Source organism: Camelus dromedarius, chromosome 10 (assembly GCF_036321535.1).
Source record: "Camelus dromedarius isolate mCamDro1 chromosome 10, mCamDro1.pat, whole genome shotgun sequence".
Taxonomy (NCBI): domain Eukaryota; kingdom Metazoa; phylum Chordata; class Mammalia; order Artiodactyla; family Camelidae; genus Camelus; species Camelus dromedarius.
Window position 1 is genome coordinate 42447683 of NC_087445.1, and position 24297 is coordinate 42471979.

The 24297-nt window shown below is 41.6% G+C and overlaps 1 protein-coding gene and 1 long non-coding RNA gene across 7 annotated transcripts in view; one reads left to right on the top strand and one right to left on the bottom strand.

Annotated features, from left to right (window-relative positions):
* The window catches only part of LOC105087415 (uncharacterized), a 38332-nt gene extending 20009 nt beyond the window's left edge, over positions 1-18323 (bottom strand). For 2 of the 3 annotated variants that reach the window (XR_010382706.1, XR_010382707.1), the window contains exon 1: positions 18249-18323. This is a non-coding gene — a long non-coding RNA (uncharacterized LOC105087415). Of the gene's footprint in view, positions 1-10346; positions 10403-18248 lie in introns of all 3 variants that reach the window. The other variant, XR_010382708.1, reaches the window with a different exon arrangement.
* A 98-nt stretch (positions 18324-18421) lies between these two features.
* CEP78 (centrosomal protein 78) overlaps positions 18422-24297 on the top strand; it is a 32114-nt gene continuing 26238 nt past the window's right edge. For 2 of the 4 annotated variants that reach the window (XM_010978079.3, XM_031449918.2), the window contains exons 1-4: positions 18423-18912; positions 21738-21910; positions 22005-22077; positions 23139-23242. In XM_010978079.3, coding sequence (XP_010976381.1) covers positions 18660-18912; positions 21738-21910; positions 22005-22077; positions 23139-23242 — 603 coding nt within the window. In that variant the 5' untranslated portion in view covers positions 18423-18659. Of the gene's footprint in view, positions 18913-21737; positions 21911-22004; positions 22078-23138; positions 23243-24297 lie in introns of all 4 variants that reach the window. The other 2 variants (XM_031449919.2, XM_010978076.3) reach the window with 2 other exon arrangements.

The following is a 24297-nucleotide window of genomic DNA, read 5'->3' on the forward strand; positions in this document are numbered from 1 at the left end:
TATAATAATATTGAATCACTACACCATATATCTGAAACTAATATAATATCGTAAATCAACTATATTTCAATCAATTCAAAAAAGAAAGTAAGAAAAATGTTGAGTCCAGAACACATCCCTACCAAGTAAATCTGAATATGTGGAGTAGGACCCAGGCACCATTACATTATCATCATATTTACGAAAAAAACAACTACATAAAGTTATTATCTCACTACCTCTTTAGGTGGTATGACTACCCATTCCTCTTTTTCATTTTCTAAGTTTCTTTGCAATTTTAGCTTTCTGTGATAACTACGAATGGCTTTTACAATATATAAATGATTAATCCACTTTTGATTTAGTAAATAAAAATTTAAATAGGAATAGAGAGTTGCAAGACTTCAGAGCTTGAAGAAAGACAAAAAAAAAAATCCCCTTGCTCTGAGAAGTGTGGGGAAAGAATGAGTAGAAGGAGTGGAGAATCTGATACGAACTTGTTTCCCTCACTTGTAGGAGATTTGAGCTTTTCAGGTAAGCACATGAGATGACAACACTACCATTCTTAACCTGGGGTTTGCAGAGTTTATGAACTTTTGGTCAAAACTGCAACCTTCTGAAATTTTGTGAAAGTACTGATCTTCTACGAATGTTTTTCTGGTAAAAGACTCAATGGAGTTAAGCAGATTCCCAAGGAGACTCACAGCCCCACTGCTTCAGATCCTTGGTGTTTGAAAGCGGGACCTGAGAAATACCTGCATGGGAAACACCATGGTTCTTTTGTTTGTTAAAATGCAAGTTCCAAGTTCTACTCAGGCCCACGGATTTAGAAATTTTCAGATAAACAACAAATACTTTTTTATTATAAGTAAGTCTCAATTATTCTATGGATTATACTTATTTAAAAAAAAATTCAGCTTCTGCTACCTACAACCACATGGATGAATCCCCAAAAGCATTATGCTAAATGAAAGAAGCCCGACACAAAAGGCTGTGTATTATATGATTCTATTTATAACGCATTGTGGAAGAGGTAAGCTTATAAAAACAGAAATCTGACAACTGCTTGTCTGGGTGTAGAGGGTGAGTGAGGGACTGACTAAAAAGCGGCATGGAGGAACTTTGGGGAGTGATGAAAATGTTCTATATCTTGAGTGTGGTAGCAGCTATATGATGTATATGTTTGTAAAGATTTATAGATCTGTATACCTAAAAGGGTGAATTTTATTGTATGTAAATTATACCTCAATAAACCTAACTTTAAAAAATTAATTGTTCATCTGAAATTCAAATTTAACTGTTTGTCCCATATTTTATTTACTGAATCTGGCAACCCTGTCTGATAATGAAGTGAAATAAACTCTCTTTTTAAAAAGAACCTTCAGTAATTCGTAGGCACACCATACACTAATGTTTCATGACCTCAGTTCTAGAGATTTGGGGGAACTTAATGCTATACCACCAATCACTGAACAAATGAGATTATACCACTTGTTTACAAGGGCCTGGGATAAACCTGGTCCCTGCCTAGAGTGGACTTTAATGGTTACTGGAAGCAACCATGTGCTTTACACTGTAGACTGCCCAGTTTTGCAATGTACAGTGGCCAGCAGGAAGAAATTTTTGTTTTGATCATTCCAGCCTGGCAATTTCAGACAGCGCTGATGCCTCACTGTGGGCTGAAACCAGGAAGTCTGGCTGAAAAGTTGCTAATGAAGAAGCAGTAAAGCACGGTTTTTCTTTCTGTTTCGGAAAGGGACCTGCAGACTCTAATAGCCACCCTTTTGGTGAGGGAACATTGCCACCTAGCAACAGAACCAACACTCCAGACAAAGGACGGGCTCCAGCTACATGTTTTCAAGTGCACAGATTTACAAGATTGGGTTTTGGTTGCTTTCCACTTAGCATTCAGGACCTGTAAGCTTTCCACAGAATGCAGGGAGAAAAAGTCACTTACTAGTAGAGCCTAGGTTTGTGAAAAGTCAGTGGAAAGGATTTTTACCTAAGCACTGCAATATAAATAAGAATGGGTTCCCTGTAGTAAGCACCGGTTAGTATGAGAATAAAACAAGCAAAATGAAATAAACTTTGTTGAAAGAAACTTCTTTCTGCCAAAAGCTATGTGGATGAACTTCATGTTTATTTTGCAATTCATAAAATATCTAAGTTGCTGATATACGCAAAAGGATGAATAAAAACTACCAGCAATTAGTACATAGAATCTCATATATAAAAACAGTATGATTTGGAAGCATTTAGCTTGGCTTGCACTTTAGATTCCAGGACTAAGTGCTTCCCACAAATTTAGCTAATTGTGTAGTCTTTAAACTCATTCCCACAAAATTCACAAAGTCTCATGCCATGTGTGTTTCTAATACTGTTAATAAATCTTGCCATCAGAGAAGAGAAACTAGTCAGAATTTCCCAAGCATTTGATGTGGGCTTTTTCTGTTTGTTTGTTAACTTAAATGGTCACTCTTGGCTTAGTGCCACCAATTTTAAGAACTATGCCCTTGTGAGCTGTAGTAATGAAGATTATGTTGCTGTAATAAATATTTACTGTCCTTTACTTGACACCGGAGAATCATGATTCCAAAGTAGTGTAGTCTTACAGTTGGTTACTAAATATGGTTATGTTTTACAAATTTGTATAACCTCCATCAACGGGATTATTTTATACAGAAAAAAAAAAGTTTAAACAGTTAACTCTCAAACAGTCACCTATTTCTTATTGAACACTTGATAGACATTGAGCTACAAGCTTACATAAGAGAGGTATCATTATGCCCATTTTACAGATGAGAAAACTAAAGAAATTTGCCTCAGATCAAACAGCTAGTAAACGTCAGAGCTACACTTCAATGTCACTCTCCAGAGGGTTGGAGAGATGCCTCATTAGCAAAGGCAGTAATTTAAAACTAAGCACTTGGCTACATCTCTACTTAAGCCAGCCTGAAGTAGCTAATGCCTACATATCTAGACAACCTACTTCAACTGTGTCCTAAGAGAAGGATGGTTGAATCCAAAAGAAACCCACAGCCAGATCCCAGGGCTGCATTCTTATTACAGACGGTCATCCTGCCACAGAAGACTCCAGATATCTCAATTAGGGCAATGGACACTGGGTAGCGTTCCAGTAATCAATGGATGCTGTGTAACAAACTACCCTAAAACTTGGATTAAAAAAACAACTACATTTATTTTGCTCATAAATCTGCAATTTGGACAGGGACCAATGGAGACAGTTCATCTTGGCATCAGCTGGTGCAGCTCAAAGGCTGAGGTCAGAGTCATCTTGAAGGCTTCTTCATTTACATGACCAATGACTAATACTAGCTGTGGACTGGGCTGGAACTTTAGCTGGGGCTGTCGACCAGAACACCTGTATGTGGCCTCTTCTTGTATCCTGGGCTTCCTCACAAAATGGTGGCTGGGTTTCAAAGGTGAGCATCCTTTTTTTTTTTTTTTTTTTTTAATTTTTATTGAAGTGTAGTTGATTTACAATGTTAGTTTCAGGTGTAAAGTAAAGTGATTCAGTTATACATATACATACTTCTTTCTTTTCCAGATTCTTTCAACGGTGAGCATCCTTAGAGAAAAAGATTCAAACAGAATTTGGATTCTCTTATGACTTAACCTCAGGAATCACTTAACCTCACTGTTGTGTGTTGAACTGTGTCCTCTCAAAAGATTTGTTTAAGTTCTAACCCCCAGTACCTGTGAGTATGACTTAATGTGGAAACTGGGTCATTGCAGATGTAATCAAATTGAGCTCATACTAGATCAAGGTGGGCCCTAATCCAATGACTGATGACCTCAGAAGAGGGAACTTTGGTCACAGGGCACCTAAGGAAGAATGCCATGTGACAACGGAAGCAAAGATTGGAATGATGCATCTACAAACCAAGGAATGCCAAGGATCTCTGGCAACTACCAGAAGCTAGGAAGGAGGCATGCAACGAGCTCTCCAAAATGATCAACCTTGCTGACACCTTCGTTTCAGACTTTAGGCTTGAGAACTGTAGAAGAATACATTTCTGTTAAGCTGCCCATATACTTTGTTATGGCAGTGCTAAGAAAGTAATACATACATGTCTGCTGCATTCTCTTCATTGAGGCAGCCACGAAGTCCCACCCAACTTTAAGGAAAAGATAAAGAGACTTCAACTTTTTTTTTTAAGCTTAAGGAGCTTCTTTGAGCTCCCAAACACATTTTATTTATTTAATTTTTTAATGGAGGTACTGGGGATTGAACCCAGGACCTCATGCATGCTAAACACATACTCTACCACTGAGCTACACCCTATCCCCCTCCAACTTTTAATAGAGGCTAGCAGAGCTCTGGAAGAGAATGTGGGACTTGAAATACTGCTATGGTTATTTTTGGGAAATACAATCTGCCACCAGTCGAAAATCCCAGTCCCTAAGACTTGAGCATCTTTAGGCAGCTGCTTTGCTAAACTCTATATGCTGGGATATCTAAAGTTTTCAGGGTATTCTTAACTGGATGTTGCAAAGATACTGAAGTTAGAATTCCCTTCTTGCCAGATTATGTACTGGGGTTAGTTTCATAAGTGAAGATTTATCCTGGGAATATAATATATATATATATATATTCCCCTCCACCCCAACTAAGGCAGTAAGAACTACAAACGTTTTCCTTTTTTTTCATTCCTACAAAGAGAGTTTTGAATGGACTTCAGTATATGATTTGACATAAATCTAGTGACAATCCAGAACATTTACCCACTTGTCCACGCTAATTTAAAGAACTCTGTGGTCCAAGGAGCTGGGTTCTGAGGATGTTGTGCACTTTGCTCCCAGGATACAGCCAATTCATGCATTTTGGCTGCCCTGACATGAACTGTGGGATGTGAGATTTGGTGGTGTACAAGTCCAGGGAGTCCTATTCCCTGTGTTTAATGTCAGTGACACCTGCTAAGAAATAGCTTTTTGCACTCTGCAGAATTCTGAACAAACTGAATGATGGCCCCTAAATTATATCACCTGTGAGTGCTGGGAGTGGACACAAAGCACTTGAATATGTTCCCTAGTACCAGCACCCTCATCCTCTTGCCGTTATTCAGCCACTGAGCTTTACTGCATTTATGTTTTCCCATATGGGCAAGAGGTGGGGAAGAGGAGGGAAACACAGTGCCGAAAAAGAGAAAGACCAGGGCATCTCTCCTAGACAACTCCCCTCTCCGCATTTGGAACTGTCTCATACTAGCCCTCTTAGTATAGAAATCCTGTCCGATTGTTTCATCACCTGGGAGTATGAAGATACCCAAAGATACAGGATCCAGAAGTGACTTTCTATGTAACAAAAGACCAGCCTCTGAGCATTTTCAAGCCACAAACTCTCCTTTGGTGAGAAGTCCACGACCCAAGTACATGAGAGAGATAACTGGTATGGAAGGCCCACCCCCCTCCCCCATGTCTCTACTCCTGCCTTTTCTACCTAGTAGGTCTCTGAGAATCTCTGCACTTTGAGTTGGAAAACTCAAACACAGTGACGGATATGCAGGACTGTTCAATAGATGATTAAAATCAGAAATTAATCTTCCCAGACTCAAGACTTTGCTTGGTCTCTAAGCCTGCCTCACTCAGTAGGAGCCAAAGGTTGCATTCCTAGGACCACAATCCAGAAGCTAAGGCAGGTGAGCAGCCCCGGGGGAGCACACTGCCCCACACTTCTCCATCCCTCTGGGAGTAAAGGGCAACATTGGTACAAAAGGTGACTCTGGTGGCTTCTTTCATCACACATTCATGGGAACCCCCACAACCTCTTTGAAGTCTGAGAGGTATTTCTGTGTCCCAGATCACATAGAGGGGGCTGAGGGTGAGGAAGCACTGGGTGCCTTTGGACTCTGACTTCAGGCTGAGTGGGGATCCAAGGGGAGGCCAGGATCACTGAACTCTCAGCACAGGTGGCAGGACCCACACCAGCTAAGAGGGCCCTGCAGGACATCTGTTTTGGCTCCTCCAAAGTCATGAAGATCACTAGGTGGCAACCCAACTGTGATGAATGCACAGTTCGCATCAAGAACAATATCTAACAAATTGTCCTCCTACACGCTGGAAAAGGCACCAGTATCACTGTCCCAAGACAGGGTGATGTCTGACCTGGCAACATCCACACATGCAGATATTGTCTTGTGTTCACATATAAAGCCATTCACACCCCTGCCAGGATGACACCCCAGGGCTGCACATTGATCCAGTGAGGCACAATGTCTTGTGGCCTGGATCAGGTTGGGGGTGGGTAGGCAAGAGGGCAGGAGAGGGCAGGTTGAGACCCCAGAAAATGTAGAAAGGGAACATTTTCATTCTGTCCCACCTGCTCCTTCATTCTTTCACCTTTTCATTCTTTCCAACGCAAACATCCATCAAGCTTCCCTCGCTCTCTGTCTCATTTTCCCTCAGGTTCTATGCTGCTGTTCCATGAGCACTCCCATCACTAACAGAAAGGTGATCCCTTTTCCCTGCAAGAAGTTACCAACCCAGGTACCATGGAGGGACTCCTGTCTGAGAAGATGCTCAGTCAGCGGGAGACCTCAAGGTTGAGTTCAGATGGGTCCCCAGACAGGTTGACTCTCCGGGCACAACAGATCCTCCTCCCAGGCCTTGCCCTGGCCCTCCCAGCCATAACCAGAGCAACATTCCTACTACAACACACACCCTCATCCAAGGCCCACCAGATCTGTGTCCACTGGACAGTGGCTACGTTTGCTAGAATACAGAAACAGTGGCAGTTTTCAACAAAATGTTCCTGTCCCTGAGCTGCTTCAGCACTGCTATTGCATAGTTACCAAGAGTGGGCAGCCAGGTGAGCTGGACCAGACCATGAAACAATATTTAAGTCCATGCCTCTGAGTCCAGTTCTCATCTGGAGCTGGAGAGTGACCCAGTGCCATTTGGTAACGTGTAAAGATTTTGTGCCCAACCCTGGAATGTCCTCCTTCCTCTCCAGCTCTGCCAAGACTTTCCTCTGCCCTTCTCACTCCCTGGCATCCTCCCACTGGAGAAAGCAGGAGGAGAGGAAGGAGACTAACCCTCCCCTCACCTGGGCTTCAGCGCCCAGCAGGAGATAACTGAGGTCACTGCCCACATTTCAGCACCCGTGTCACTCACTCAGCTGCTTGAGCCTCACTAGGGTTGACATGGAGGGAAAGCAGGTCATCAATGAGCACCTCTTTGTGGGAGCAGCGGGTGAGCAAGGCTCCAAGACGCCTCCCTGACATCTCTGCACCAGCTGGCTTCCCCTCACTCCTCTGGAATGGAGTGGGACAGGTTGTGATGCCTACAGCTTCCCTAAGATCTTACACTGCTGAAATCAAGCACCATCTCATTTCCTCACTTTGAGCAAGACCCAGTCACCCAGGACACCACCCTTAGAAGGGCCTCGATCTTGGTTTGATAATCTATTGTCATCATCTTGAAATTCTTCATTTTATCTTTCAGCTGTGTTTTCTAATTGAAGTCAATGGGACAATGGAGCATGCATGTTAGGAGAGTAGATACATGCAATAGCACGGCCACTGTTTCCTGCCACCCCATTTGTACACAGCAATCGTGATGCCCCATGTGCCCAGAATTCAGATGGACCTGTGACAGGTGGAAGTTCAGCAAGACTCAAGGTGAGTTACCCGTATGTCTGAGTAAGTGGAGGTGCCAACGGTCCCAAGAGGCCATGCTTTACATTCTAATCAGAGGCTGCCTTCCAACACAGAGAAGGCCAGGGTGTTCTAAGAAACATGAGTGACAAGCAACCTGTCATACTCTTCCTCACTCTTACTTCTCTGCGTTAGCCAACTGGTTACACTGAAAGTGATGGCATAGAAAGATAGGGCCACTCCCCCATCCCTTTCTCTCTCACTCTTTCCTTATACAACACTAAGCAGAACACAGAAAATCATGGTAGAAATTGCATGTGCTCAGAAATGAAAGTAAAACAATTGAGTTAGGTTTGTGTGGCATTCCCACAGTATGGGCAAGAAAAAAAATACATATGCATGTACAATCTATGAGCTAGAAATTGTATAATTTTGGTAATTTTGCATACAAGCAAAAAGCTCTTATAGTTGCACTTTAAACTCACATTGCACAATAGAAAGATGAATGGTAAAATTCACACCAATAACGCAAAAATTTAAATTGTTCTTTACTTAGAACAACAGTTCATAGCAAATAAAAAACAACCTGATGAGTTGAGAGAGAGATATTTTGGAAAAAAAGAGAAGGTTTTATATTTTAGTATTGCTAATAGCAATTTTTTTCCCCATTTTTTGAACAAGGGACCTCACATGTTCATTTGGCCCTGGGCCCCGTAAGTTAGGGAGCTGTGCCCGGACATTTCTTCTGATTCATTTAAAGCCACAGAGGGTCAAAACTTTGAGGTAAGAAGTCACTCATTTCATCCTCCCAAAGGCACCAAATTTTTAAAATTGTTTTTAATTACACAAATGACCGAGATTGGGTCCCCAGAGGAGACTATGAGAGGGTGGAAAATCCAGGGGGACCTGAACTGGAAGGCGAGGAAGAAAGTGCAATTTTAAGTAAAAATCCTTGAGGTCCATAAATTTCAGGCTAAATTTCAGGGGAGCTGCACAGAATCAAAAAACATGCCTTTGAGTTGCCCAATCAAGGGCTAGACTGTGGGGATCTTAATACTCCTCCTGTCAGCTATTTATTAAAAGCTGTGGGTGAGGGGAAAGAGACACAAATGACCAGCCGCTCCTGCTCTCCAGGCCACCAGCAAAGCTGTTTGTGGTAGGCTGAAGGCACCCTAGCAACAAAGAGACACGGGTGCTGTTGCTGGGGGGCCAAGTCTTTTAGGTGTCAAAAAGCACAAAAACATAAACACATTCTAATGAAACTACTTGACACATCAGAAATAGGTACACCAGAAATTGACACAACATTGTAAACTGATTATACAATTAAAAAAAAAAAGAAGAAGAAATGATAAGGACCAAAAATGCCAAGTCCTCACCAGCAATGCTGCTCCTTTAGAGAAGAGTAACCCTGATAACAAGGCGATGTTTACTCTTCCGGATCATTTTCTGTGCCGTTAACATTCAGTGGCTATGAGTCCACTAGATGCTGCAGATAAACCAGGCAGACGTGGTCTCTGCTCTCGGTATTGTACATTCCAGGGGCATAACACTTGTCTGACCATCCTGTGTAGTGCCTGTTGCACTTTACAATACACCATGGCTACCTTGCTACAGCCACATATGCAAACTCACTGCATGTTTTATGGGCCACATACCATTCCACAAAATGAATGTAGCATAATTCATTTAATCACTTTCCTATTGATTAAGTACTGATTCCTTAAAGAAAATATCTTAGGAGAAAATAAAGCCAATATCTTCTTTAGATCTTTGCATGAGTATGTTCTCTGAGGCCAACAGAGAGAGGGTTACGTTTTAGGATGAAGATACGTAGGGATAAATAGAGCAACCTACCTGATGTTAAATCTATGAGGATGTCTCAGGAATATTTTGCTGGTGAGGATGTACAAAGGTATGGAAGTCAGGCCACAGTGAGCATGAAGATCACATTAACGTGAGAAAGTTGGACAGACATTGCAATTAGAAACCATTACAAGTCTTTGGGGGAATTTCAAGTCATTTTACGATGGGTATATACCATGTGATTTCTGGTTATTAGTTTGCCATGCAATCCTCTGACGCTGATTAATAATATAGGTTGGGAAGAGGAAGACCAATGTTGCACAACAAGTAGGTGATAAAACCTGGATCGGGACCCTAATCTGATTCCTTAAACCATAATTTTCCCAAATACAATGCTGTCCACTCTTGGGCTAAATTGTCAGATTTTAAGTGGCAAAGTATAAACTGGGTTTACATTTTCCTGCCTGGCCAACGAGAGGGCGGGAGATGATGATGAGAGACAACAAAAGTTGCTTATCAGCAGGATGGACTGCTAGGGGAGAAGATGAACTCTTTAAGTAAATTTTTTAGTAGAAATGTAACATACATACAGAAAAAGTGCACAAATCAGACACATCAATGAATTTTTATAATGTACACATGACCAGAGCTTTGCACTCAAAACTTCCAACATTACCACCAACCCAGAGTCCTGTCAAAATTCATCACAATCCCGCTTATTATCACCATGGATTTATTTCACCTGTTTCAGAACTTCAACAAAGGAATTACATCAAGTAATAGAATCACACAGCAGCTTCTAAATGAGTTGCATTGACCTCTGTGCCCTGGTATTAATGTCCTTGTTGTAATCCCCTGCCCTTGAATATGGACTGAAACTAGTGACTGACTTCTAAATAGAATGTGGCAGAAGTGATGGCCAAAATTCGTTTACCAAAGCCCTACCTTGTTCTCTCACTTGCTCCCTCTGATGGACGACCGCTGCCATGTTCTGAGCTGCCCTAAGGAAAGATGCATGTGGTAAGGAAATAAAGGGGGTCACCACTCAACCGCCAATTAGGAACTGAGGCCTTCAGTCCAGTAGCCTAAGAGCAATGAACCCTGTCCAGAGCCACATAAGCACCTGGAAGCAGATCCTCCTTGAGTTTTCAAATGAGACCACAGCCCCAGCTGACCCCTAGATTCCAGCCTTGAGGCTGAGGCGCCCACCTAAGCCACACTTGAGTTCCTGACACAGAGACACTAATAAATGTGTGTTGTTTAAAGCTGCTAAATTTTGTGGTAATTTGTTACGAAGCTATATATATATATATATATATTATATAAATATACTCCTTTGCATCTGGCTTTTTTCACTTGACATTAAATTTGTGAGATTGAGCCATATTTTTGCCTATAGCAAGAATTCATTTGCTTTCACTGTATTCTATTGTATGATGCTACCACAGTTTGTGTATTCCCCTTTTAGCAGATATTTGGGTTATTCCTAGTTTGGGGCTATGTGAACAGCGTTTCTTTGAACATTCTTCTACATGCCTTTTGAGACATACACACACATTTGCTGAATACATTAGGTGTGCAATTGCCAGGTCACGGGCTATGTAACTTCCACAGCACTGCAGCAGTTTGTAAAGTGCTGGGGTCAAGCTCCTGTCCCAACAGCAGTGTGTGGGAGTGCCAGTTGCTCCACATCCTTGTCGGCTCTCTTTTTCATCTTAGAAATTTTGATGGGCATTTGTGTCGCACTGTAGTTTTCATTTGCATCTCCTTGATTAATTAATGTGTTTTAATTTAATTAATTATTTAACATTCAATTCACTCATTGGGATGAGCACCTTTTCATGTTTTTTGGTTATTTTGTGCTTATTTTTTGTGTGGCATGCTTGTTTAAGCATTGTCCATTTTTCTGTCAAGTTGTCTTTTTGTTATTGGGTTCTTATATAAACTGGAATCAAGTTCTTCTCAGAAATAGACATTGAAAAGATCTGTCATTCTTTGGATTGTTTTTTTTTCACTCTTTAGTGATTATTTTGTTGATAATTTAGAATCCACAATCCATCTGAATTGATTTTTGTACATGAGGTGACATAAGGATCAAAATGAATTGCTTCCACATGAAGACTGCCACATCACCATTTATTAAAAAAGAAACCTTTATCCATTGTAGTGTCACCTTTGTCATAAATGAAGTGACCAAATATAGCTATAATCTTCATCTACTTTAAATCTATTTTTGGAAGGCATTATCTGTTGTGTTTATTCAATCTTGTGCTTCTCTTGGTTAAGACTTTTTTAATGACCCTGGAAAACGTTTTTATGCTGTTGAGAAGAATGCGTATTTTACTGTTGGGCTGAGTGTTTTATCGACATTTGTTAGATCTAGTTAATTTATAGTGTTATTCAAGTCCTCTATATCTTTGTTGATCTTCTGCCTAATTATTTTATCCATTATTGACAGTGGGGTATTGAGGTCTCCACCTAACATTGTGGAATTATCTATTTTTCCCTTCAGCTCTTCATGTATTTTGGTATTTTCTTCTTCATGTATTTTGGTGTTATTTGGTGCACATATATTAATAATTTTGCATCTTCCTCATGGATTAACACTTTTATTAGCATAAAATATCCCTTTTTATATCTAATAACGTGTTTCTTTTAAAGTCTATTTTTTCTGGTATTAGTATAGCCATTTCAGAATTCTTATGGTTTCTATTTGCATGATGTCTTTTTTTATCCTTTTACTTAGAACTGTGACATGTTTTGGCTAATGGAGTGTGAGCGAACATGATGTCATAGAGGCTTTAAATGGGCTTGTGTGGTTGGGCTCACTTCTTGTGTTCCAGTGAACTTTGTGAGAAGACTGCCTGGGAGCCACAGCCCCACAGTTGGGCCCCAAGATGTGTGGGACACACCTCAAACTGACCCAAAGAATGGAGCAAAATCAGTCATCTACAGGTCTAAAACAGAGCCACAGCAGCTAACCCATAGGTCCAAGAAAAACAAATTCTTGTTTATGTCACTGAGTTTTGGAGTGATTTATTTCAAAGAATTATCACAGCAAGAGCTGACAAATACAACATCTTCCAAATTATTGTTATGCAGATGGCTGCCACCATGCCTACGTATAAGGCAATTGCATATTCAGAAGTTTTGAGAATTCTTGAATTGTTGGTGCCTCTCCAACACATTTTACATGGTTAAAGTTTCCGCAAATAAGTAATGTACATAAAGGCGTCTCCCTGAACTTTTATTCAATGGAATACAAAGCTCTTTTTATTCATTTTCTGCTTGAATGTAGTTTAAATGCTCTTTATGAATTTAAAAAGATGGAATATGGTAAAGTAACATCTTTGTGGACAGCTGTTATTCACAAGGGAAAATTACAAGCAAAATAGGCTTTTCACTTAATGTAGAGCACTGATACCCCCAGTGCCTCTACATGTCACGTGGACAAAGGCACTTAGTAAATACTGAACCCTGCTCTCTCCACATGAGCGGGAGGACAAGCTGTTCTAAAGCAGTGGAGAGATGCTCTTAGCAGCTATTCCCAGCACTCTGTGAGCTTGGATACTGTGTTGCTATGAAGCAGCCTGCTGTCTAAGGTAACTAACTACAGAAACGAGAAAGCTGAAAAAGAGAGAAAGAACCAGAAAATACCTTTCTCATGGTGACTCATTCATTCATTTGTTCATTTACCAAATGAACTGAGCAGGTTGACTGTGTGTATAACACTGTGCTGAGAACTGCACAGAACACAGAGATGTACCCCTGCTCTCAGGGAGCTTAGATCCCAGAGTGGGAGATAAGATGGAGATGCCTTATGGCAGTTCCAGATGTGCCCTATTAAATCGTTTATAAGTTCAGGGGAAGAGGAGATCCATATTTTGCTTGGATTCTCAGTGAAGTTTTCCCAGAGAAGGAGATGCAAAATAGATTGACTAGAAAAAAATTTTTAATACTATAATAGGAAGAGTTGGAAGGGAACAAAGATGTAGAGACAAACAGATCCATGAGAAATTTTTTTTAAGTCTACAAAGTGAAATTAAAGTTAAATTATGGAGGGTCTTGAATGTCAATCTTAAGAGTTTGGCCTGTATTGTGTTGGCAACGGGTGTCACGGACGATTTGGAACAGGACAATGGCACAATCAAAAAACATTGGGAGGAGTAATAAAGGATGTAGAGAGAGCCTGAAGGGAGGAAGGCATGCTGTTCTCTGAGGCAATCATTGTAATTCAGGTGTAAAACAATAAATGGTAGAATGGGAGTAATGGCAACACAGATGGAAGGGAGGAGAATGAGAGATGCTATAAAGAAAAACCGTCAGGGCTTGGTCATTGGTTGGACACATTCATTTATTTATTTAACGCATGTAATCAGTAACTGTGCTAGGTGCTGAGGATGCAAGAGGAAGCAAAACAGACATGATCACTTCCTCATGGACCATCTGGTAAACACACATCTAAAAGTGGATGTGGAATGGGATGAAGGCCGTAAACGAGAGTTATATGGTATCATGAGAGCTTATGACAAGGGAATCTGACACGTTGAGTAGGTAAACGGATGCTTTCTTGATGAAGTGACCCAGAAGCTGAGATGAGAAGGATGAGGAGGCGTTAATCAGGGGCAGATTAAATGCAGGGACATTTCATGCAGAGGGGGCCGCATGGACAATGTGCCACTGTAAGTGTGCAGGTCTGAAAGGAGGCCACTATGGGCTGGACGACGGAGGATGAAAGGGAGGCAGGTGCAAGACGAGGGTGCAGAGACCACGCTCCATCACACCCAGGGGTGCCCTGCCCTGGGGAGTAGTGCACTCAGAGGGCCAGCGCACAGCAGGATGAGAAGCTTGCTCCAGAATGCAACTCAACACACTGCTCTTTCGTCAAGAAAGCCTTGCCTGCTGAAGTAAACAGTATGTTTAGTGCAGATATGATTTACATTCTGAAGCAAGCTCCTTATCTTACGGAGCAGCAACACCTCAACTGGCAGCCAGCCTGCGACTCCACACTGAGCAGCCCTACTTTAGACCTCTGTGAGGAGGTCTGTCTTCATCCTAGGGGCCATGGGAAATCACAGGAAGATTTGAAGAGGAAGTGGTGGCAGCTGCATTATGGAGCAAGGATTGGAAGGCAGCCAGAGTCAACGGAAAGAAGATGAGGAAGTTTATGTCTGAAGACTTATTCTCCTGGTGAAATAAGAGGTATCCTCTTCAGGTGAGAGAGCAGGGACATAGAGTCTAGTGGAGACATGACCAGAGTGGAGGAGGTCTGGAAGAGCCACTGTGAGTAGCCATAAGCAAGGGAGTGGAAGAAAGAAATGGAGACCACACGTCAGTTAAAATAAGACAGGCTATGTTGTTGACATAGCTCTGTGACTGGATCCAACAAAACTCGTTGGTCAGAAGGTAGGTGCAGAGAAGATGAATGTTAGAGATGAGAAGAAAGCATCAGCACTGAGGCTCCATGGAGAGATAAAATGGCTTGGAAGCCTGAGTATAATGTTGTCGTGATGGACCCGGAGGAGAATAGAGGCAATGAGAGGTAAAATGATCAACTGTATTCTAGTCAAACTTACACACACCAGACCCCTGAAGGAGGAGAGCCCACCTCTTGTACAGCCCAGTAGGCCTGTCCCTCCCAAGCCAAGCACCTGCAGGGAAGCCAAGGAGGAGGGTCTGAAGTAAAGGAGCAGCATCTGTAAAGGCCCAGGGAAGAATGAGAGAACATCAGAAACTTCAACCTGTTCCACGTGTCTAGAGAATATATTCAGAAAGGAAAGTAGCAAGAAATAAAACAACAGAGGTAATCAAATCATGAAGGAGCTTACATGCCACGCTAAGGGATAAACATCAGATGCTAAGGGCAATGAGAAATTTGTGGCTTGCCAAGAGACAATGATGGAGAGAGATAGCTTTGTTAGAACTCATCAGCCTGGAGGGGGAAGCTAAGCCTAAGCAGGAGATAAGATCACCCAGAGATACTGTGAAATGTCAGAAGGGGTGGATGCTGAGGATAGGAACCTAAAGAACACCAACATTTAAATCGGGTAAAAGCAAGAGACACCCAGGAGTGAGACTGAGAGGAAGAATTAGAGAGGTACAAAAAATCAGGTGGCTTGATGGAAAACACGGAATAGGGAGCTTTAAGAAGATAAAAGACAACTACATTAAGTGATGTTAGAGACTAAAGAAATGGATGTAGCAGAAATGAAGTCATACTGACAAGGATGCCCTCTCATGCCAATTTCATTCAACATAGTTTTGGAAGTCCTAGCCACAGCAATCAGAGAAGAAAAAGAAAGCCAAGTTGGAAATGAAGAAGTAAAACTGTCACTGTTTTGCAGATGACATGATACTATACATAGGAAACGTGAAAGACACCACCAGAAAGCTACTAGAGCTCACCAATCAATTTAGTAAAATTGCAAAATACAAAATGAATATTCAGAAACCTGTTGCATTTCTCTACATTAGCAACAAACTATCAGAAAGAGAAATTAAGGAAACAATCCAGCTCATACAACCCAACATTAAAAAAAAATGTAAAAAATGGGCAGAACTGAAGAGTTATTTTTCCAAAGAGGAAAAATGCAGATGGCTAACAGGTACATGAAAAGATGTTTAATATCGCTAATCATCAGGGACATGCAAATCAAAACTGCAAGATGTCACCTCACATCTGTCAGAATGGCTGTCATCAAGAAGATCACAAATCATAAATGTTGGTGAGGATGTGGAGAAAAGGAAACCCTCGTGCACTGTTGGCAGGGATGTAAATTGATGCCGCCCCTGTGGAAAACAGTATGGAGGTTTCTTAAAAAACTAAAAACAGAACTACCATATGACCCAGCAATTCCACTCCTGGTTATATATCCCCCCCAAAACCAGTAATCCAAAATGATACACACACCCAATGTTCATAGCAGCATTGTTTACAACTGCCAAGCTATGGAAGCAACCTAAGTGTCCAACAACAAATGAATGGGTTAAGAAGATGTGGTATACACATACAATGGAATACTACTCAGTCATAAAAAAGAATGAAAATTTCCCATTTGCAGCAACACTGATGGACTTGGAAGGCATTATGCTAAGTGAAACAAGACAGAGAAAGACAAATACTGTATGATATCATGTGCAATCTAGAAAAATACAACAGACTAGTGAATACAATAAAAAAAGAAGAAGCAGACTCACAGATACAGAGAACAAACGAGTGGTTACCAGTGGCAACGGAGGGGTGGCAATACAGGGGTGGGGGAGTGGAAGATATAAACTACTGGGTATAGGATAGGCTCAAGGATGTATTGTATAACACAAGGAATGTAGCCAATATTTTTTAATAACTGTAAATGGAAAGTAACCTTTTAAAATTGTATTAAATTTTTTTTAATTAAAAAGAAAGCATAATGAAAATTGGAAACAATTTAAATTTCCATCAACAGGAAAATACACAAATAAATGACTGTATTTTCCTACATGGGCATCCTATAGAGCAACATGAACTAGATAGATCTTTACATGTCAGCATGGATGATCCTAGCAAAGATAACATAAAGCAAGCAGCAGAAGAAAACGTAGTAGAATGTTATATGCTGGTTAAGAATATTTATAAATGTAACATAAATATAAAGACATACATTGCAATGGTGAGTATCAAGTTCAGAAAAGTGGTTACCCAGGGTCATTTGAGGAGTAGTTGTGATTCAGAAAGTGGTTACACAAGACTCTTCAACAGGAAAGGTGATGTTTCATTTCACAAACTGGTTGGAGGATAGAGGAGTGTTTGCTATATTATAATTTGAGCATGTTGCATGTAAAAGTCATCGCCGACCACATCTAGGGGATTTTAGTGTAGTGTAGTGTGTGTGTGTATGTGTGTGTGTCAGTAGTGGGTAGAAGAGGAATGCTGTAAACATAATGTCTAAGGCCTGACTAGAGGGCTACCACTGTTCTAGAAACTGGATGCAAATCCAAGTTCTAAGACCAATGTTAAAAGAAAAACTGAAGCATATTGAAATTTTTCATAGTTTATTTGAGCAAGAATAGATTCAATTAGGGCAAAACCAAACTGGAAGTGTTCAAGAGCTATCCATCCACAGGAGCTGCAGTGAGATTTTTATTTAAAAAAGGAAGGACGCAAAGCAAGGAAATGATTGATTTGCTATAGCATAAAGCCTAATTAGCAGTTTGTGACTGGTTGTCCTTATCAGTTCAGTTTCATATCCCTGAGGCATTTACAGGCTTAGATCTTGGTTTATGTAGGCCACCACATCATTAAAGCCACATCAGTCCAATTACCTCCTTGTTTGATTAATTGAACTGTCTGAGTTCTTCCACTTAAGTTACTTCTCGTGCCTCAGTTTCTCTCTTGTAAAGTGGATATTCAATAGTAAATTCTATGTCTAGTTGTTAGGAAAACTGAATGATTTCAAACCGAAACAGCTTAAAATAATACCTAGGAGGCAGAAAGTACTAGTTACCCGAGATAGCCATCATCATCATCAGTTAAAATAAAGTGATAATTAGTAACCACGATAATGTCCTCAATGCGTGGAACACTTTACCGTTTGCCAACAACTGTGTGAGGTAAGTAGAAACTACAGGATCTAAGACTTCTTTGCAGAAAGTAACACAGACGTGAACGATGTAATGGACCACAGGTAACGTTCACTCAGCCGTTCATGCATCGCTAATGGAGATACCCCTTATCTCTCCTGGGTGGTGCAAACAGAAACTTACCGGGAGTTTGGACTACTTTTAAAATGCGTTGCTACATCCATATCTCACTTTTATTTGGATCAATCAGTAAATGCTTCTTGGAAACGCCAAGTTTCCCAAACCTACCTTTTGCATCGCCCTCGCCTGGAAGCTCCCGCCGAGTCCCCTCAGGCCCTGTCCCACGGGAGGCGGGGCCTGCGTGCTGACGCACGGCGGGCGCGCTGACGTCCTCACGCACCGCCCCCCGGGACCCGCCCGCCAGCTTGAATCGCAACCCCGCGCGGCTGAGGGCGGTGAGGCGGGCGCCAACGGCCGGCGCCGTTGGGCGGGAGGCGACGCGGGAGCGCGGCACCCAGGGGCCGGCCTAGCTGGGGCCCGGGGCCCAGCGTCTTCTGGTCGAGCCGCTTCTCCTGCACACGCTGCGGGGCCGCAGCCGCCGGGCCGTGGGCGCCCGAGGGGCCCGGCGGCCACCTGGGCCCTCAGGCGGGTGCTGGCGCCGTGTCCGCCGCCGGCGTGCCCCGAGGCCGCCCTCAGGCCATGATCGACTCGGTGAAGCTGCGCCGCGACAGCGCGGCCGACTTCTTCTCGCACTATGAGTACCTGTGCGCGCTACAGGACTCGGTGCCGCTGCCCGCCGTGCGCGCCTCCCTGCGGGGAGGCGTGCTGGACTTCAACGCCGACCGCCTCCGCCTGGTGGACTGGGCACCGCTCCTCAGCACCCTCAAGATTAATAAAGATCTGCCCCTGATCTCTATCAAGAGCTTCTTCCAGCCTTGGCTCGGCGAAATAGGTGTGTAGTTCCCGCTTCCAGGGGCCCTCGTGTCAGCGTCGAGAAGCAGGATTTTAGACGGTGCAAGGGGGAGCCTGCGCGCTGGCACGGGTACCCAGTGTCGGGTATGTGTACAATAGACGGGGCGTGCGGCCAAGGGCTGCTGCCGGCTCGGTGACCCCTGCCAAGCCCCTTAAAGCCTCTAGGTCTTAGTGTTCTGAATGTAACGTGGGCTTAACAGGACCCACTCTATATGGTGGTTGCAAGGACTCACTTTGTTAATGTTTGTAGAGCACTGAGTACAATTTAGAGCATCGTTAATCGTTCGATGTATGTTACCTGGTTTATTGAATGACGTCGTCTGGCGTAGAACAAAGCGATGAAGAAATTGATATATCCTAGCTTCATTTTGTTTTAAGACAGGTCTCAGGAAAAAAAAAATTTTTTTTAAATAGTCGTGTATGGAGTGACAAGAACACAGCTGTGCAGGCAGCCCAGGGTTTGAATTCCAGGGCTTACACTCTACTTGTGGCCTGGGCAGGTTACTTTTGAACTGCAATCTCCACACTTGTAAAGTGGTATTAAAAACCACTCTTTCCATAGATTCTTAGAATGAAACAGGTTATGTATGTAAAGTATCCTGGCACTTGAATGAATTCAGTCAGAACCAAACACTGCTGGAGACAAAGCTCCTGCCCTGGAGCGTCTCCTCTTCCACTGGGCAGCGAGTAAACACAAGCACAGTAGTCATACTCTGGAAGAGGTGGGCTCTGGTGCTACAGAGCACGGAATCTTGGAGGGAAGTTTCAGGGTGGGCTTCTTGGAGGAGGTGCCTTCCTTTCTAAGGATGTGTAGAAGTTTCTTGCATCACAGGAGGGAGCAGTCTGTGTCAAAGTTTGAGAAATATAAGAAAATATGGCAAAACTAAGGTATAGGACTGGAACTCAGGGTTTGAGAAAGAAGTGAGAGTTGATACTGGAATCTGAGTGGGGCCAAACAGAAAGGGGCCTTGTTTGTCCTGTGAGAAGGTTGAATGTTTGTCCTAAAGGCTGTGGGAAACACTAAAGAAGGGTGAGGTGGACTTCTGGTTTAGAAGCTTACCCTGACCTCGGTTAGGAAGGCAGTTGGTTGGGTGGAGGATGAATTGTTACCTAAGGGTCCAAGTTAAGATACGAAAAGGGAGGACTGAGTTTCAGAGATCGGAGAGACAGAATGGATGGGGCCTGGTAACCAGATAGAAGAGGGGGAGCAGCAGAGTTGGGTGGGTGACAGTTTACAGCAGCATCTTCCTGTGAGATACAGTGAACAGTAAGAAGGGAGTGGGGGTAGGGAGAGGATCTTACTTCATCTTCAGTGTTTAGAGGGCCTGGTAGACAAGTCTCTGCCCCAAGGTACAGAGCTGAGCTGTTTGGGAGGACAAGTGTTTGAAGGCATGAAAGAAACTTAAGTTACCTACAAAGAGGATCCCAAAAATCATAGGTCTGAGAGATGTTTTTTAAGTGGTCACACTCAAGTATGTGTATAAATTGAGAGAAAGTAGCCAGCAGAGGAAGAGTGTGAAGATCTAGGAGAGGAAGTGATGGTTGACTGATTTTTAAAAACCTGAATACTTACCGTGTTCCTGGTCCTTTTCTAGGACCTGGGTTTCACACCGTTTGCTATCTCTTCTGCAAGGACAGTTCAACTCATCCCCTGGTGGAGAGAAGTCAGATTATTCTCTGCATCTCATTCAGGTGTAGGAACTGTTCTGTACCCCTGAAGGGGCTTAATCAAAGCAATAACTTAGAAATCAAAAGAAATTACAGCTGGAAGGGACCTTAGAGTCAAGGCCACTGTACTTAATTTTGCCTAATACTTTATACTGAAAGTAAGACAAATTTATTGCAGAGCTCATTCACTTCAGAGTTCCTTCATGGAACCTTCTTTATCTCTTGCATCCAGTGGGTCTCACTTGTAGATTTTGGTCTCCTAGATTTGCTTCTTCATCCTTACCACGTTTTGCCCGGACTATTGCAGAAGCTCCTAGCTGGTTTTGCTGCCCTGGGCTCAGTTCCTCTAAGTTCATCTGCCTGCTTGGCTTGAGTGATCTTTGAAAATGAAAAGATATGTTTAAAATAATGCTTATAATGGCTTGCCTGCACAGGATTAGTGCTCATTTGTTGCATGGCTTGTGTTCTGCAGAGAGGCATGAAATCTAAACTGTGCTCTGCCAAGCTTCATGGGGCTATTTGGCCCTGAGGAAGGGGTGCTTTTTCTAATCTAGCTGAAGTAGGTGCATTTTTCTAATCATTCTGTTTATCTAATTGGTCCTTTAGCAGCGGGGCATCTTTTCCTAACCAGTAGAGGCACCCTTACAGAGCCAGTGGTAGTCCCAGTGCTCATTACCTATGGGATAAAAGCCATACTGTCTCCTAGGCTTGCTTCCACCAACATCCGTATTTTAATTTCTGTGTCTTCCAGTTGCACCCTGGCCTTTAGTCATCCCCACCTGCAGTATTTACAGTGCCCAGCAGGTGTCAGGCTTGGGTGTCTTTGCACAGGCACTCCCTCTGCCCTTAATGCACCTCCTGCTCTGACTCTATGTGGTCTTGTCTTTCTAGGTTCAGCTTCAGGGTTATCTTGAAGCCGTCACTTAGTCATAACTTTGTTCTTCCGTAGGAACCTCTGCACACATACGTTATGTTTCTGTATCTCCTGTGGTTGAAGTTTTTAGTTTACACATGTCCCTCCTTGAAAAGGGCTTTAAGGGCAGCAGTCATTTCTGATCCTTAGCACAGAGCAGATGCTTTTTAATGATGATAAAATGTATGATTGAAATCACTAATTTTACACTAACTTTGCTTTAGGGTGTGACAGAAATAAAGTTTGCAGAAGTCGTGTTCCTGCGATAAGAAATAAAGATGTGACCTTTCAGTTGTGTAAAGCCCTTAAATGCTGTTTAAGTGCGTCAAGTGCACTGAGGAACCTGGAGCTAAATGGACTGGTTCTGAGAGAGAGAGATTTAACTGTTTTAACAAAGGTAAGCTGCCTTCAATGTGTCCTGTGAACATTTGATAGTTGCTTTTGGGGGAAACTAAACCAATAAATTTTTAAACTTTTTCTCCCCACTTAAGGGATTGAATAAATCAGCTACTTTGGTGCACCTGTCTCTTGCAAATTGTCCAATTGGAGATGGAGGTTTAGAAAGTAAGTTTCAGTCTTAAGTCTCTTCCCATCACACTGGTCTCTTGATTCCCTATACCCCTTACTTCCTGTCTGTACCTTTTCTTGGTGCTGTCTCTACTTGGATTGTCTCCTGTACTGCTCAAACCTTAGTCCAGTCTCATTTGTACCATGAAAGTTTGTCATGCTAGATACTCTCTGAATTAATTTTACTTAAGGTTGTGTTAAGCTACAAACCACACAGATATACACTATTTTATATTTTGTTTTTTGTGTTTGCTCATATTTTTATGGTTTCTCTTCAAGAGATATTATGGGAAGGAAAATAGCAAGATATAAAAAGCAAAAAAATCATCATTATCTTTAGATTGTTAAAACATCAATCTGCAGTCATAATTATAATGAACTGTGGTATGTATCAAAATAGGAAATATAAACATAGTACTATAAGAGTATATAACAGGCCAGCAAACTCAGGGGTGTTGGTGGGGTATATCATGGACCTAATCAAGAGAAGGTGACTATTGGTTGGGGTCCTGAAGCATTAGTGTTTGTTCGCTGTGCCCACTAGTAGTCTGGAGGGTAAGGAAGCCTGCATTTCCATTTCAGAGAACAGAGAGTTTGAGGTCCTCTGTCTCATATTGCATAGCACCTAATAAAATTCTGGATTTATGGTTGACATTTAAATTTTTGATTGATAAGATTGGGATGTACCATTAGAAATGAAAATAAGAAAAGTCTTATACTTTTTAGGTTTTTCTTTTTTTCCCCCACGTCTCAAAGGATTTGTTGTACTTTATTGAGTGATTGGGAATAAAATTTGAAGTAATCAGTGTATTCAATTTTAGTATGTAAATAAAATTAAACTGTTGCTGTAAACTGGAATAATGCTTTGTTACTGACATATTTTAGAATGCACCAATTCATCAGCTACCTGTTTGGGAAGATTGTAGACAGTGATTTTAAAAATGTGGCTATACACCTCCAATTGACTCAAGAAAAGCAAATAAGTCAAGATTGACCAATGTATAGGCTCTTCATCTTATTGTGTGTGTGGTTTGTTTTTTTTTTTTTTCCCCTTTTAGTTATTTGTCAAGGTATAAAGAACTCTATCACTCTTAAGACAGTAAACTTCACTGGGTGTAATCTGACATGGCAGGGAGCAGATCACATGGCCAAGATCTTAAAGGTGATTTTATGTTTAAACTTTCATGAAAACATATGTGATTGAAGCACATTAATATGTTGATACAAATGGCAATAATTTTTGTCTTTTGATACATGTGAGTGCAGCTTTAGTTTTGTTGAAAGACTATAACCAGTTACCAGTTTGGGGTTGTACCATTGAGTAAAGGTAGTCCACTCAATCTTAGAAATAAGAGATTTAATATATAACACACAGTAAGTAATACTTTGATGTATTTTAATTATTGAAAACATTTATTGTGGTACTGTGAAGAAAGTATGCCATTATAGTCTTCAGGACTTAATCAAGTATTTATTAGGTGCTGTAATTTATAAACTAATAAAAATCACTACATTAGCATTTTGTAAATATAGTTTTAAAAATAATGTCTTAACAACTTTACAGTGGTTATAATCACTGTGTTTAAACCCGAAAGTACTTAACAATTGGACATGAAGCCTTTTTAATAATTTGATGTTACAGATCAGGGATAGGTAAACTATGGCTGGTGGGTCAAATTCAGCCCATCACCTGTTTTTGTAAAGAAAGTTTTTTGGAACATACAACATGCCCATTGTTTGCATGGTAACTATGACTACTTTCACCCTACACCAATGGAGTTGAGTAGTTGCAACTACAACTTGAGTAGTTACTCAAGTTCAGTTGAGTAGCTGAAAAAATTTCAATTTAAATCTAAAAATTTAAAAATTCTTTGAGCCTGTACAGGGCAAGTCCATTGACCCCAGGGATAGAAAATGGTCAAGAGCTTGGGTGCTGAAGCCAGATAGCCTAGGTACAAATTCCATCTCTTGGATTATAGCTGGTGACCATGGAGAAATTACTTTACCTCTATGCCTCATTATGAGGTTTAAATGATAAGTAGTACTTGGCACATTTTAAGCACCTCGAGTTTGCTGTTACTTTTGCTTGTTGCCTTTATAAGTTATTGTTATTAGAAGAATGACACTAATGATTTTCCTTTCAGAGTGTCAAAGAAACTTTGAGTCTTTTATTCATTTAAGAATGTATTAAGATTTTCTTCCTTTGAAGTCAGTGTT